The sequence below is a fragment of the Phyllobates terribilis genome, unplaced genomic scaffold, assembly GCF_046119375.1.
Source record: "Phyllobates terribilis strain yellow unplaced genomic scaffold, ASM4611937v1 Scaffold_2__4_contigs__length_985480577, whole genome shotgun sequence".
Taxonomy (NCBI): Eukaryota; Metazoa; Chordata; class Amphibia; order Anura; family Dendrobatidae; genus Phyllobates; species Phyllobates terribilis.
The window spans coordinates 636,483,847-636,502,201 of NW_027362762.1; the positions used below are offsets into that span (position 1 = coordinate 636,483,847).

Sequence of the window (18,355 nt, forward strand, 5' to 3'; positions counted from 1 at the left end):
CATCAAGATCTCTGGAGATGGACTTGTAACCTTGAGATTGCTGATATTGTTTGAAGACTTGAGAACCAAAATTGTTAGACAGTTCTCTTCTCCTCCTTCTATTCTACATGCTTAGTGTGGCACACACAGACACATAATGCAAAGATGGAGTCAACTTCTCAATTTTTATCGTTTTTTAGTTGTGATTTTCATAATGCTGACACCTGTTACTTTCCATGGGTGAGTTTGAAAAAACATCACATGCATGAAAAAGTTGTTTACCCAAAAATTTGGAAAGGTGGCAACAATTTTGCCTGGCCCATTTTTGAGGTTTTGTGTGAAATGAAGTAAAATTTGCCTTTTTTTCTCTGTTTTTTTTGTGTTGTTCCAAAGGAAATAAACATAGTGTATAACAAAATATGTGTAATTGTAATACTTTTCTGGGAGAAATACTTAATTTTCTGCAACAATTTCAAGGTTGCCAATACGTTTGGCCTGTATGGGGTATCACTGTGTTTGGGAGAAGTTGTATAACAAATTACGGGGTCCATTTTCCCCTATTACCACTTATGTAAATTATAAATTTGGTGCTAAAACAATATTCACACCCTAGATGAATTCCTCAATAGGTGTAATTTCCAAAATGGAGTCACTTGTGGGGGTTTCTGCTGTTTTGGTACCCAGGGCCGGCTCCAGGTTTTGTGAGCCCCGGGCGAAAGAGTCTCAGTGGGCCCCTTTAACACATACCACGATTCATGATGCACAGATACCTCAGAGAAATATATATATAGTACAAGGACAAAGTTTTCCCTTCTTACATTACATAAGCGATATCTATTGAAAATTCGACAATAGCTCAGAAACCGGGGAATCCTCACAGCGCACAGTGCAGAGTGCAAACCGAACAGTATAGTCCTCCATACAGTATTATGGGCCCCATATATTGCTCCATATAGAATAATGGACCCCATATAATGCTCCGTGCAGAATACTGGTCCCCATATAACGCTCCATACAAGATACTGGTCCCCATATAACACTTCATACAGGATACTGGTCCCCATATAACACTCCATACAGGATACTGGCCCCCATATAAAGCTCCATAGAGGATACTGGCCGCCTTATAATGCTGCATACAGGATACTGGCCCCCATATAAAGCTCCATACAGAATACTGGCCCCCACATAATGCCCCATGCAGGATGTCACTCCCCCCCCCATATAATGCCCCATGCAGGATGTCACCCCCCCCAATATAATGCCCCATGCAGGATGTCACTTGTTCCACTTCCCCATATAATGCCCATTCAGGATGTCACCCTCCCCATATAATGCCCCATGTAGGATGTCACCTCTCCCCCCCCATATAATTCCCCATGCAGGATGTCACACCCCCAATATAATGCCCCATGCAGGATGTCATCCCCCCCCCAATATAATGCCCCATGCAGGATGTCACCCCCCCCCCCAATATAATGCCCCATGCAGGATGTCACTTGTTCCACTTCCCCATATAATGCCCATGCAGGATGTTACCTCCGCCCCTATATAATGCCCCATGTAGGATGTCACCTCTCCCCACCCCATATAATTCCCCATGCAGGATGTCACTTGTCCCCCCCCCACCCTTATAATGCCCCATGCCTCTATATATAAAAACATGCGGGGAGCACTTGCGTTCAACACTAGTTGCCATATCGTGATATATATATATATATATATATATATATATATATATATATATATATATATATATATATATATATATATATATATATATATATATATATATATATATATATATATAAAAAAAAATCAAATACTCACCTCACTTCTTATCTGCTGCCGCTGCTCCGGACTCCTCAGCGTCGCCGGCGTCTTCCTGCTCTGCCTGTGACGGCTCAGGAGCTGAGACGTCACAGTGCAGCAGCCGCGGAAGTCACCGGACCTGCTGTGGAGGCATGGGGAGAGGTAAGTATTGTGCCGCCGGCTGCCGGGGGGGGGGGCGCTGGCACCGCACCGCTCACGGGTCCCATAGCGCGCCGGGGTGCCCGACTGTGAGTGTGCCCCCGCCGGCTCAGGGCCCCTGCACTTGCCCGGGTTCTGACGCCGGGCCTGTTGGTACCTCAAAGGCTCTGCAAATGAGACATGGTGTCTGCAATCTCCAAATACCAAATATTGCTCCTTCCGTTCCGAGCCCTGCCGTGTGTCCATTCAGAACTTTTTGACTACATGTTGGGTATCGTCATGCTCAGAAGAAAGTGGGTAACAAACTGTGGTGTCCACTTTTTTGTGTTACTTGCAAAAGTTACAAATTTGGAGCAACATTTTGGAAAAAAAATTAACCTTTACAATATGATGACTTGATGTTATCAAATTCTTTGTAGTACCTGTGGGTTCAAAATGTTCACTATACCCCTGGAGAAAATCCTTGAGGGTGTAGTTTCCAAAATGGGGTCACCTGTGGGGCTTTCTGCTGTTTAGGTGCCTTAAGGGCCCTGCAAATGTGACATGTCGCCTGCATTCTATTTCAGCCAAATTTGTGTTCCAAAATTGAAATGTTGCTCCTTCCCTTTTGAGCCCTGCAGTTTGTCCAAGTTGAGGTTTCTGACCACATGTGGGGTATAAGCACACTCAGAAGAAAGTGGGTAACAAACTGTGGGATCTATTTTCAAGTGCTATATCTTGTAAAAGTGAAAAATGTGGTGCTAGAGCAATAGTTTAGTTCCACTTTGCATTAATTCCTGTGTAGCACCTGAAGGGTTAAAAAAATTCCTGACAACAGTTTTGAAGTATTTCAGGGGTGCGATTTTTAAAATGGTATCACTTTTGGGAAGTTTCCAATATATAGGCCTCTCAAAGTCCACTTAAATCTGAATAGGTCCCTAAAGAAACAGGTTTTATAAATTTTTTGAAAAATTTAGAAATTGCTGCTAAACATTTAACACCGCTAACATCCTAACTAAATAAAATGATGCAGATGTAAAGTAGACATATGGGAAATGTTATTTATTATTTTGTAAAGCATGACTAACTGATTTAATATAAATTGAAAGTTTGAAAATTGCTAATTTTTCAAATTTTCGCCAAAATTCTGATATTACTTCAAATAATAGCAAAACATATTGACCCAAACTTACCACTAACGTAAAGTACAATGTGTCATGAAAAAACAATCTCAGAATCACTGGGATACATTGAAGCGTTCCAGAGTTATTACCACGTGAAGGGACAGTGGTAAGATTTAAAAAAAATGGGCTTGGTCACTAGGGGGTTAAAGAGAACCTGTCAGCACGAATTTGTAATGTAGAGACATGGCTGTAATGGTGCTGTAACACAGATTAAACTGATACATTGGTGAGGAAATCCGCTTTGTGGTTGTTCTTTAATCACCATTTGCAGTTTTCGGTGCACAGGGGCCAGACTGTACACGGGGTCTTCTCATCCCTGACATTCTCCAGCGCCTCCACATGGTCTGTGACTGACAGGTCAGTGCTGAGATTTCAAACGGGAGGCAGGTCAGTCACAGACCGGAGGCATGCAGAGGGGCTGGAGAATCACAGACAAAGAGAAGACCCCGTGTACAGTCCGGCCACTGTGCACCAAAATCTAGTTAGGAGAAAACTGCAAACTGTGATTAAAGGAGAACAACAAAGCGGATTTCTTCACCAAAGGTGTTACGGATCCGGGTGGTGGAACCTCTGTGCTGCGGTGCAAGGAGGGACCAGAGGGGCGTAACTAGGTATCAACTCGGACTGACCAAGGTCGTACGGTGGCTCAATCGACTCCGTGACCAGGGAAGGACCGAGCAGAGGGACCAGGTGCTACTCTGGGTCAGACCTTGTATGAGAGCAGGTGACTCCCACGGGTCAGAAGGCAGGGACTGACCGGTACAGCAGATGAGCACGGCAGGCAGGCTGACGGGTGATCCGGGTAGCCGGACTGGCAGACACGGCAGGTAACAAGCAGCAGCCTCCAGGTAGGCTGGCTGGTAGGCACGGCAGGTAACAAGCAGGAGCCTCCAGGTAGGCAGGCTGGTAGGCACGGCAGGTAACAAGCAGGAGCCTCCAGGTAGGCAGGCTGGTAGACACGGCAGGTAACAGGCAGGTGCTTCCAGGTAAGCAGGTGGGCAGGGCCCATAGACAGACTGGCGGACTCGACTGTAGACAGACTGTCGGGCTGGAGAGTAGACAAGCTGGCGGATAGGATTGGTAGTCAGGCTGGCGGACAGGACTGGTAGTCAGGCTGGCGGGCAGGACTGATAGTCAGGCTGGCGGGCAGGACTGGTAGTCAGGCTGGCGGGCAGGACTGGTAGTCAGGCTGGCAGTGGGACCTGAGGGCCGAAGCAGAGTTTAACACACAAAGCTACAACCTTGCACGGGCACCTCCATTTTGGAGGAGGTGCCTTTTATATGAGAGGTCCTAAGGCCATTGGCCAGGGACTGCTTAGGACGGCGCGTGTGGCCCATTTAAGAGGGAGGGAGCGCGCGCGCACGCGCCCTAAGCACAGTGCCCAGGAAGCTGCACGCGCCGGCAGCAGCAGGAGCGATGGAGGACGCCGGCCGGGGAGCGCGGCGGTAAGAGGGACGGCGTCTACAAAAGGTATCAGCGTAATCTGTGTTAGAGCGGGGGCAGAAGACTATATTTACGGTCTGAGTTCGATCAGACAAAAGATTGTATCGCACTCGGACCAATGTTACGCCGGTTTCACACATCCGGATATTTCCGATACAGGAAAAACTCGGACCAGAGATATCCGCATCTGTGTGCACCTGTGTGGCAACCATGTGCTGCCCATGTGCCACATCAGGAGCACACGTACCGGCGTTTGGGAATGAGCGGTACAGTTAACACTGTTTCCAAGCGCCGGGTGCTGAACACTGCACTCATCATTGTCCCCTGCTGGCGCTGCGATCAGCAAGCAGTGTCCTGTCATTCAGTGAGCTCAGCACAGTACAGGGGCCCGCTCGCTGCAGGAGTCATTCTCCCCGGCTCCTCTGCTGAGTAGTCGCATGGATTACAGAGGGGGGACACTTAGAACAGTTAAGTATATGGATTTTTTTATTTTATTCTTATTTTTACAGGTGGAGACACAGGGAGCAGAAACTACTACTCTCATCATTGTCCCTGCTTGTGTTGATTGCAGTGCTGGCAGGGGACAATGATGAGGTTAGCGTTCAGCACCCGATGCTTGGGAACAGCGCTAACTGTACGCTGATTCCCAAGCACCGGTACGTGTCACACTGATGGCATCCGTGTGCGGCACGTGTTTACACGGACTCATTGATTTGAATGGGTCCGTGTGATTTGGCTGCCAACCAAAAACGGACATGTCAGATTTTGGAGCACACGGACACATGATCCACGGAAACACACTGACATGTGCGCAGAACCATAGATTTGAATGGGTCTGCGTGTCAGCGTCTCTGGTATGTGTGGAAACTGTCACCACACGTATCGGAAACACTGATCTTTGAAAGAGGCCTTAGTGTATGGGAACGTGCACCACACATGTCAGATTTCTTCCTCATACCATACCGGTCCTAGGAAAAATTGCCACATGCCCAAGTCTGATCCAATATTCGGATCGCACACAGCTATACAAGTCAATGAGTCCGTGGAAACCATCTGAGTGCAGTCCTATTTCTGCACACTAATACAATGGCGAAGATGGAGACAATTTTTTTCCCATCTTCTCCTCATCCAAAACAATTGGATCCCACTCTGATCAGACTCTGATTAGCAAGTGATTTGCATAATCGGCCGACTCTCTCAGATGAAGGAATAAACGGTTGTCTGCACCCAGTCTTACAGTACTATTACTGCCATGTCTTTACATGACAAATCGCGCTGACTGCTTCTCTTTAATGAGTTTTTGGAGCAGAAACTGAGCAAAAACTCAGAAAAAGTTCAAAGCCTACGGGATTTTTATGAGTTTTAGAAAATCCCATGCATATGTTGTGGGGAAAAATACACACAGAAATGACATCAGGGCGAATCTCAGCTCTAGGGGATTTTCAGTGTGGATTTCACCCTATCAATCTCTTTATGACCTAGGGCTTGCGGGCTCCGGCGCTGAGCCCGCACTGAACCGGGCACATGCCAGCTGATTGATACAGCTGACATGTGCCTGCAACAGCTGCGGGTGGAATTGCGATCCACCCGCGGCTGTTATCCAGTTAAATGCCGCTGTCAATCTCTGACAGCGGCATTTAACATCACCACGCCGGAAGAGCGGCATTAGCCCCGCCCATCAGTGACCCTGTCATATGATCACGGGTCACCGATGGGTTGGAATGACAACCCGGGGTCTGCAGGAGACTTCTGCGGATGTCATGGCCAAATTGCTATGAGCACCACCCAGTAGTTGGCGCTCATAGCAAGTGAGCAAATATGCCGCATACTAGCGATCTGCTCGTCGCCGGTATGTAGCATAGGCGATCAGGTAATTGCTTCTTCTAGTCTCCTATGGAGACTATAGAAGCATGCAGAAAGTGTAAAAAAATGTTTTTAAAAATATAAAAGTTTAAATCACCCCCCTTTCGCCCCATTCAAAATAAAAGAATTAAAAAAAAATCCCCACATACACATATTTGGTATCGCCGCGTTCAGAATCGCCCAATCTATCAATATAAAAAAAAGAATTAATCCGATCGGTAAACGGCGTAACGAGAAAAAAATTCTAAACGCCAGAATTACGTTTTTTGTTCATCGCAACATTGCAATAAAATGCAATAATGGGCGATCAAAACATCGGATCTACCCCAAAATGTTATCAATAAAAACGATATCCTGGCGCGCAAAAAATAAGCTCTCACCCGGCCCCAGATGCCGGAGAATGGAGATGCTACAGGTCTCAGAAAATGGCAACTTTTTTTTTTTTTTTTTTTTTTTTTTTTACACACCACTTAAAAAAGAACCTATACATGTTTGGTGTCTACAAACTCGTAATGACCTGGAGAATAATAATGGAAGGTCAGAGTTAGCATGCAGTGAAAATGGTAAAAAAAAAAAAAAAAAAACTGTGGAATTGCATTTTTTTTTTGCAATTTCACCGTACTTGGAATTTTCCTGTTTTCCAGTACATGAAATGGTAAAACCAGTGATGTCGTTCAAAAGTACAACTCATCCCGCAAAAAATAAGCCCTCACATGGCCATATTGACCGAAAAATAAAACCGCTAAGGCTCTGGGAACAAGGGGAGCAAAAATGGAAAATCGCAAGGTCCTTAAGGAGTTAATGCGCAGCCCTGGAGTAAGGAGAAGTCCACCAGTAACAGGCAGATGTGTGCAGCATTACAGCTAGGGGGCGGCAGGTTATGCTCCCTCCCTAGTGTTCCATGTTCCTCACCTATCAGGAAAAGCATTGGCTGCTCCACACTGCACCAACTACAGCGACACAGCGGACCCGGGCGGAGTAGAGAGCACCGGAAACACAGCAGCAAAGAGGAGAGACAACGCGCAGGCGTACAATGTATCACACACAGACACTGACTCCAGCGAACTGATAAAGCTATTTGAGCCCCCGAGCATTCCGTAGCCGATGTTCATCTCACGTGACCTTTGCTGCCGTGTCTTCTGACGTCATTAGTATGTGTTATTGTGGTGGAGGGGCAGGAAGAGGACTCTGTACACAATGACGAACGGTAAACGAGTGGCTGTAATGTAAATGAATGGGGGACGAATGCCGCGTCTGTCCGCGGAGGTCACAGCGGAGCTCGTCATAGTAGGCGGCGTGTAGACGGGGCCACAGGGAACGCATACTTGTGCTGGTGCGGTATTACTGGAGGAGACATTGCCACGTAATAAGGGAGGAAATCCACGGAGGCTTCACTGCTGGGGGCAGTATGGAGCCGTAGAGAGAACGTATACAGACCACTACATGTAACCTCCTCATACACCTATATAATAGAGGGATACAGTACTATATAATAATCATGTACATATATAATGGAGGTATAGAGCGCTATATATAACATCATGTACATATATAATGGAGGTATAGAGCGCTATATATAATAATCATGTACATATATATAATGGAGGTATAGAGCACTATATATAACATCATGTACATATATATAATGGAGGTATAGAGCGCTATATATAACATCATGTACATATATATAATGGAGGTATAGAGCGCTATATATAACATCATGTACATATATATAATGGAGGTATAGAGCGCTATATATAATAATCATGTACATATATAATGGAGGTATAGAGCGCTATATATAATAATCATGTACATACAGGGGCGGACACAGACTGTAGTGGGCCCCTGTGCAAGAAATTTTGGGGGGCCCCCCCTGCCCTTCATAAGGCAACAAAGTTATGTAAACATACCCCACCCATGTGCAGCTCTCACCCCCCGTGCATCTCTCATCCCCCCCATGTGCATCTCTCATCCCCCCCCATGTGCATCTCTCATCCCCCCCCATGTGCATCTCTCATCCCCCCCATGTGCATCTCTCACCCCCCCCATGTGCATCTCTCACCCCCACCATGTGCATCTCTCATCCCCCCCATGTGCATCTCTCACCCCCACCATGTGCATCTCTCACCCCCACCATGTGCATCTCTCACCCCCACCATGTGCATCTCTCACCCCCACCATGTGCATCTCTCACCCCCACCATGTGCATCTCTCACCCCCACCATGTGCATCTCTCACCCCCACCATGTGCATCTCTCACCCCCACCATGTGCATCTCTCACCCCCACCATGTGCATCTCTCACCCCCACCATGTGCATCTCTCACCCCCACCATGTGCATCTCTCACCCCCACCATGTGCATCTCTCACCCCCACCATGTGCATCTCTCACCCCCACCATGTGCATCTCTCACCCCCACCATGTGCATCTCTCACCCCCACCATGTGCATCTCTCACCCCCCCATGTGCATCTCTCACCCCCCCCCATGTGCATCTCTCATCCCCCCCGCGCATCTCTGATTCCCCCCACTCCTAGTTAATTAATTGTATTTAAAAAAAATAAAACTTGTTATACTTACCCCCATGCAATCCCTGCAGAATCCTGGCGCTCGTCCACGTCGCTGCCACCAGGTTCTCCTGACGTTCGGCCATGTGACGGCGCCACATACATAGCCATCAGCTTTTGTTTTGGCCAAAAGATTTTTAAAGCCGCCACCACGATAAGGTAGACTCTTCTGGGCGGGCCCTACTCTAACCTATTAAAATTTTCTTAAAATATCCAATACTCTTTTTAGATATATTTTTATTTAGTTTTCTTTAAGGGAATGTGTCATATACATTTTTTTTTTAAATGACCAATAATACCACATACAGGGAATACCGCCACACCATGACCAGACCACATATTACCACAACATAGTGACCGAATAATACCACACAGAAGGGAGAAAAACTGCCACACCATGACCAGACCACATATTACCACTACATTACTAATATTACCACCACATTACTAATATTACCATAAGTGTCATTATACACGGGTGCTCTATACATGGTATGTATAATGTAAGTGTCCAGGTAATCTAGTGATCGCCAGTGAAATTATACACAGGAGCTCTGTATATAGTGTCAGTGTACAGGTAATACAGTGATCACCAGTGACATTATACACAGGAGCTCTGTATATAGTGTCAGTGTACAGGTAATACAGTGATCACCAGTGACATTATACACAGTGTACATGTAATAGACTGACTCACCGGTGACGTCTCTAGGTGAAGTCCTTCATCTTCGCTTTTCTCCTTCATCCAGCACAGACCGCCATCACATCTTCCAGCCAGGACTCGTCTCTGCATAAAATAACACAGTTATCTAGAGCACATTCCCCAACTTCTACATTACGCAGCTGAATACAGACGTGCATCCACCATCAATATATGGTTAGTTATTATGCAACCTACCATTCCAAATATAAATTGTAATCCACCACTGTGCCCCCATTAACTGTAAATAGGCACTTAATATATAATTTAATTAGAACCTCTACTCTTTCCGCCAATTTGTTACCAGTCACACTCCTGCATCCGCAACGCCCCCTACTCTATACTTCCTGCTCCCCGCATTCAATATTTACATGCACCCCCTGCCCCAATTCATTATATCATGTCCGTGCTCTCCCCACCCCATCATCATTTATCATTTACTCTCCCCCACCCCACATTCGTTATGTGCAGCTCATTATCCCCTACTCCCAATTCCCCCATGTGCAGCTCTCAAACCCCCCCATGTGCAGCTCTCACCCCCCCATGTGCCCCTCTCGTCCCCCTCCCCCACATGTGCCCCTCTCGTCCCCCTCCCCCACATGTGCCCCTCTCTCATCCCCCTCCACCACATGTGCACCTCTCTCATCCCCCTCCACCACATGTGTATCTCCCACCCCCCCCCCACACATGTGCATCTCCCATCCCCCCCCACACATGTGCATCTCCCATCTCCCCCCCACACACATGTGCATCTCCCATCTCCCCCCCACACACATGTGCATCTCCCATCTCCCCCCCACACACATGTGCATCTCCCATCCCCCCCCCACACACATGTGCATCTCCCATCCCCCCCCCACACACATGTGCATCTCCCCCCCCACACACATGTGCATCTCCCATCTCCCCCCCCACACACATGTGCATCTCCCATCTCCCCCCCCACACACACACATGTGCATCTCCCATCTCCCCCCCCACACACACACATGTGCATCTCCCATCTCCCCCCACACACACACACACATGTGCATCTCCCATCTCCCCCCCACACACACACACACACACACACATGTGCATCTCCCATCTCTCCACTCCTAGTTAATTGTATTTTAAAAAAAATAAAACTTGTTATACTTACCCCCATGCGATCCCTGCAGAATCCTGGCGCTCGTCCAAATCGCTGACAGCAGGTTCTCCTGACTTCCGGCCATGTGACTGCACCGTCACATGACCGGAAGTCAGGGGAATCATGAAGGCGCTGCTGCAACAGCGCAGCTCAGCGCTGAAATGTCCCGGACCCGGCGCATAGCATGGGGCCGGGGGCCCCATGAGGAGAGAGACGCACAAGAGGGGGGCCCCCGAGGGGGCCCCTACCGGCCGGGCCCCATACTGGAGTCAGGGCAGTCATGCCCTGATGGCGGCCCGGCTGGAGGGGCCCCCTCTCCCTCGGGGCCCCCGTTCAATGAACCGGCTGCACGGGCGGTAGTTCCGCCCCTGTGTACATATATAATGGAGGTATAGAGCACTATATATAACATCATGTACATATATATAATGGAGGTATAGAGCACTATATATAACATCATGTACATATATATAATGGAGGTATAGAGCGCTATATATAACATCATGTACATATATATAATGGAGGTATAGAGCGCTATATATAACATCATGTACATATATATAATGGAGGTATAGAGCGCTATATATAACATCATGTACATATATATAATGGAGGTATAGAGCGCTATATATAACATCATGTACATATATATAATGGAGGTATAGAGCGCTATATATAACATCATGTACATATATATAATGGAGGTATAGAGCGCTATATATAGCATCATGTACATATATATAATGGAGGTATAGAGCGCTATATATAACATCATGTACATATATAATGGAGGTATAGAGCGCTATATATAGCATCATGTACATATATATAATGGAGGTATAGAGCGCTATATATAATAATCATGTACATATATAATGGAGGTATAGAGCACTATATATAACATCATGTACATATATATAATGGAGGTATAGAGCGCTATATATAACATCATGTACATATATATAATGGAGGTATAGAGCGCTATATATAACATCATGTACATATATAATGGAGGTATAGAGCGCTATATATAACATCATGTACATATATATAATGGAGGTATAGAGCGCTATATATAACATGTACATATATAATGGAGGTATAGAGCGCTATATATAACATCATGTACATATATAATGGAGGTATAGAGCGCTATATATAACATCATGTACATATATATAATGGAGGTATAGAGCGCTATATATAACATCATGTACATATATAATGGAGGTATAGAGCGCTATATATAACATCATGTACATATATATAATGGAGGTATAGAGCGCTATATATAACATGTACATATATAATGGAGGTATAGAGCGCTATATATAACATCATGTACATATATATAATGGAGGTATAGAGCGCTATATATAACATCATGTACATATATATAATGGAGGTATAGAGCACTATATATAACATCATGTACATATATATAATGGAGGTATAGAGCGCTATATATAACATCATGTACATATATATAATGGAGGTATAGAGCGCTATATATAACATCATGTACATATATAATGGAGGTATAGAGCGCTATATATAGCATCATGTACATATATATAATGGAGGTATAGAGCGCTATATATAACATCATGTACATATATATAATGGAGGTATAGAGCGCTATATATAACATCATGTACATATATATAATGGAGGTATAGAGCGCTATATATAACATCATGTACATATATATAATGGAGGTATAGAGCGCTATATATAACATCATGTACATATATATAATGGAGGTATAGAGCACTATATATAACATCATGTACATATATATAATGGAGGTATAGAGCGCTATATATAACATCATGTACATATATAATGGAGGTATAGAGCGCTATATATAGCATCATGTATATATATAATGGAGGTATAGAGCGCTATATATAATAATCATGTACATATATAATGGAGGTATAGAGCACTATATATAACATCATGTACATATATATAATGGAGGTATAGAGCACTATATATAACATCATGTACATATATATAATGGAGGTATAGAGCGCTATATATAACATCATGTACATATATATAATGGAGGTATAGAGCGCTATATATAACATCATGTACATATATAATGGAGGTATAGAGCGCTATATATAGCATCATGTACATATATATAATGGAGGTATAGAGCGCTATATATAGCATCATGTACATATATATAATGGAGGTATAGAGCGCTATATATAACATCATGTACATATATATAATGGAGGTATAGAGCGCTATATATAACATCATGTACATATATATAATGGAGGTATAGAGCGCTATATATAACATCATGTACATATATATAATGGAGGTATAGAGCGCTATATATAACATCATGTACATATATATAATGGAGGTATAGAGCGCTATATATAGCATCATGTACTTATATATAATGGAGGTATAGAGCGCTATATATAACATCATGTACATACATAATGGAGGTATAGAGCGCTATATATAACCTCATGTACATATATAATGGAGGTATAGAGCGCTATATATAACATCATGTACATATATAATGGAGGTATAGAGCGCTATATATAACCTCATGTACATATATAATGGAGGTATGGAGCGCTATATATAACATCATGTACATATATAATGGAGGTATAGAGCGCTATATATAACATCATGTACATATATATAATGGAGGTATAGAGCGCTATATATAACATCATGTACATATATAATGGAGGTATAGAGCGCTATATATAACCTCATGTACATATATATAATGGAGGTACAGAGCGCTGTATATAACATCATGTACATATATATAATGGAGGTATAGAGCGCTATATATAACATCATGTACATATATATAATGGAGGTATAGAGCGCTATATATAACATCATGTACATATATATAATGGAGGTATAGAGCACTATATATAACATCAAGTACATATATATAATGGAGGTATAGAGCGCTATATATAACATCATGTACATATATAATGGAGGTATAGAGCGCTATATATAACATCATGTACATATATAATGGAGGTATAGAGCGCTATATATAGCATCATGTACATATATAATGGAGGTATAGAGCGCTATATATAACATCATGTACATATATATAATGGAGGTATAGAGCGCTATATATAACATCATGTACATATATATAATGGAGGTATAGAGCGCTATATATAACATCATGTACATATATATAATGGAGGTATAGAGCGCTATATATAACATCATGTACATATATATAATGGAGGTATAGAGCGCTATATATAACATCATGTACATATATATAATGGAGGTATAGAGCGCTATATATAACCTCATGTACATATATATAATGGAGGTATAGAGCGCTATATATAACATCATGTACATATATATAATGGAGGTATAGAGCGCTATATATAGCATCATGTACTTATATATAATGGAGGTATAGAGCGCTATATATAACATCATGTACATATATATTGGAGGTATAGAGCGCTATATATAACATGTACATATATATAATGGAGGTATAGAGCGCTATATATAACATCATGTACATATATATTGGAGGTATAGAGCGCTATATATAACATGTACATATATATAATGGAGGTATAGAGCGCTATATATAACATCATGTACAGATATATTGGAGGTATAGAGCGCTATATATAACATGTACATATATATAATGGAGGTATAGAGCGCTATATATAACATCATGTACATATATAATGGAGGCATAGAGCGCTATATATAGCATCATGTACATATATAATGGAGGTATAGAGCGCTATATATAACATCATGTACATATATATAATGGAGGTATAGAGCGCTATATATAACATCATGTACATATATATTGGAGATATAGATCGCTATATATAACATCATGTACATATATATAATGGAGGTATAGAGCGCTATATATAACATCATGTACATATATATAATGGAGGTATAGAGCGCTATATATAACATCATGTACATATATATAATGGAGGTATAGAGCGCTATATATAACATCATGTACATATATATAATGGAGGTATAGAGCGCTATATATAACATCATGTACATATATATAATGGAGGTATAGAGCGCTATATATAACATCATGTACATATATATAATGGAGGTATAGAGCGCTATATATAACCTCATGTACATATATATAATGGAGGTATAGAGCGCTATATATAACCTCATGTACATATATATAATGGAGGTATAGAGCGCTATATATAACCTCATGTACATATATATAATGGAGGTATAGAGCGCTATATATAACATCATGTACATATATATAATGGAGGTATAGAGCGCTATATATAACATCATGTACATATATATAATGGAGGTATAGAGCGCTATATATAATAATCATGTACATATATAATAGAGGTATAGAGCGCTATATATAACATCATGTACATATATATAATGGAGGTATAGAGCGCTATATATAATAATCATGTACATATATAATGGAGGTATAGAGCGCTATATATAACATCATGTACATATATAATGGAGGTATAGAGCGCTATATATAACATCATGTACATATATAATGGAGGTATAGAGCGCTATATATAACATCATGTACATATATATAATGGAGGTATAGAGCGCTATATATAACATCATGTACATATATATAATGGAGGTATAGAGCGCTATATATAACATCATGTACATATATATAATGGAGGTATAGAGCGCTATATATAACATCATGTACATATATATAATGGAGGTATAGAGCGCTATATATAACATCATGTACATATATATAATAGAGGTATAGAGCGCTATATATAGCATCATGTACATATATATAATGGAGGTATAGAGCGCTATATATAACATCATGTACATATATAATGGAGGTATAGAGCGCTATATATAATCATGTACATATATATAATGGAGGGAGGTATAGAGCGCTATATATAACATCATGTACATATATATAATGGAGGTATGGAGCGCTATATATAACATCATGTACATATATATAATGGAGGTATAGAGCGCTATATATAACCTCATGTACATATATAATGGAGGTATAGAGCGCTATATATAACATCATGTACATATATAATGGAGGTATAGAGCGCTATATATAACATCATGTACATATATAATGGAGGTATAGAGCGCTATATATAACCTCATGTACATATATATAATGGAGGTATAGAGCGCTGTATATAACATCATGTACATATATATAATGGAGGTATAGAGCGCTATATATAGCATCATGTACATATATATAATGGAGGTATAGAGCGCTATATATAACATCATGTACATACATAATGGAGGTATAGAGCGCTATATATAACATCATGTACATATATATAATGGAGGTATAGAGCGCTATATATAACCTCATGTACATATATAATGGAGGTATAGAGCGCTATATATAACATCATGTACATATATAATGGAGGTATAGAGCGCTATATATAACCTCATGTACATATATAATGGAGGTATAGAGCGCTATATATAACATCATGTACATATATAATGGAGGTATAGAGCGCTATATATAACATGTACATATATATAATGGAGGTATAGAGCGCTATATATAACATCATGTACATATATATAATGGAGGTATAGAGCGCTATATATAACATCATGTACATATATATAATGGAGGTATAGAGCGCTATATATAGCATCATGTACTTATATATAATGGAGGTATAGAGCGCTATATATAACATCATGTACATATATATAATGGAGGTATAGAGCGCTATATATAACCTCATGTACATATATAATGGAGGTATAGAGCGCTATATATAACATCATGTACATATATAATGGAGGTATAGAGCGCTATATATAACATCATGTACATATATAATGGAGGTATAGAGCGCTATATATAACCTCATGTACATATATAATGGAGGTATAGAGCGCTATATATAACATCATGTACATATATAATGGAGGTATAGAGCGCTATATATAACATCATGTACATATATATAATGGAGGTATAGAGCGCTATATATAACATCATGTACATATATAATGGAGGTATAGAGCGCTATATATAACCTCATGTACATATATATAATGGAGGTATAGAGCGCTGTATATAACATCATGTACATATATATAATGGAGGTATAGAGCGCTATATATAACATCATGTACATATATATAATGGAGGTATAGAGCGCTATATATAACATCATGTACATATATATAATGGAGGTATAGAGCACTATATATAACATCAAGTACATATATATAATGGAGGTATAGAGCGCTATATATAACATCATGTACATATATAATGGAGGTATAGAGCGCTATATATAACATCATGTACATATATAATGGAGGTATAGAGCGCTATATATAGCATCATGTACATATATAATGGAGGTATAGAGCGCTATATATAACATCATGTACATATATAATGGAGGTATAGAGCGCTATATATAACATCATGTACATATATATAATGGAGGTATAGAGCGCTATATATAGCATCATGTACTTATATATAATGGAGGTATAGAGCGCTATATATAGCATCATGTACATATATATAATGGAGGTATAGAGCGCTATATATAACATCATGTACATATATATAATGGAGGTATAGAGCGCTATATATAGCATCATGTACTTATATATAATGGAGGTATAGAGCGCTATATATAGCATCATGTACATATATATAATGGAGGGAGGTATAGAGCGCTATATATAACATCATGTACATATATATTGGAGGTATAGAGCGCTATATATAACATGTACATATATATAATGGAGGTATAGAGCGCTATATATAACATCATGTACATATATATTGGAGGTATAGAGCGCTATATATAACATGTACATATATATAATGGAGGTATAGAGCGCTATATATAACATCATGTACATATATAATGGAGGTATAGAGCGCTATATATAACATCATGTACATATATATAATGGAAGTATAGAGCGCTATATATAACATCATGTACATATATATAATGGAGGCATAGAGCGCTATATATAGCATCATGTACATATATAATGGAGGTATAGAGCGCTATATATAACATCATGTACATATATATAATGGAGGTATAGAGCGCTATATATAACATCATGTACATATATATTGGAGATATAGATCGCTATATATAACATCATGTACATATATATAATGGAGGTATAGAGCGCTATATATAACATCATGTACATATATAATGGAGGTATAGAGCGCTATATATAACATCATGTACATATATAATGGAGGTATAGAGCGCTATATATAACATCATGTACATATATAATGGAGGTATAGAGCGCTATATATAACATCATGTACATATATATAATGGAGGTATAGAGCGCTATATATAACATCATGTACTTATATATAATGAAGGTATAGAGCGCTATATATAGCATCATGTACATATATATAATGGAGGTATAGAGCGCTATATATAACATCATGTACAT

The 18,355-nt window shown here is 40.7% G+C and overlaps 1 protein-coding gene and 1 long non-coding RNA gene across 2 annotated transcripts in view; one reads left to right on the forward strand and one right to left on the reverse strand.

Moving 5' to 3' along the window:
- Window positions 1-2,976: 2,976 nt before the first annotated feature.
- On the reverse strand, window positions 2,977-7,511 carry LOC141221937 (uncharacterized). The gene is made up of 2 exons (XR_012289857.1): window positions 7,333-7,511; window positions 2,977-4,315 (listed from the first exon to the last, which is right to left on the reverse strand). It is a non-coding gene; the product is annotated as an uncharacterized lncRNA (long non-coding RNA).
- The window catches only part of TMEM167B (transmembrane protein 167B), a 50,538-nt gene continuing 39,637 nt past the window's right edge, over window positions 7,455-18,355 (forward strand). The window contains exon 1 of the mRNA XM_073666606.1: window positions 7,455-7,627. Within this exon, the coding sequence (XP_073522707.1) occupies window positions 7,618-7,627 (10 nt within the window). The 5' untranslated portion in view covers window positions 7,455-7,617. The remainder of the gene's footprint in view (window positions 7,628-18,355) is intronic.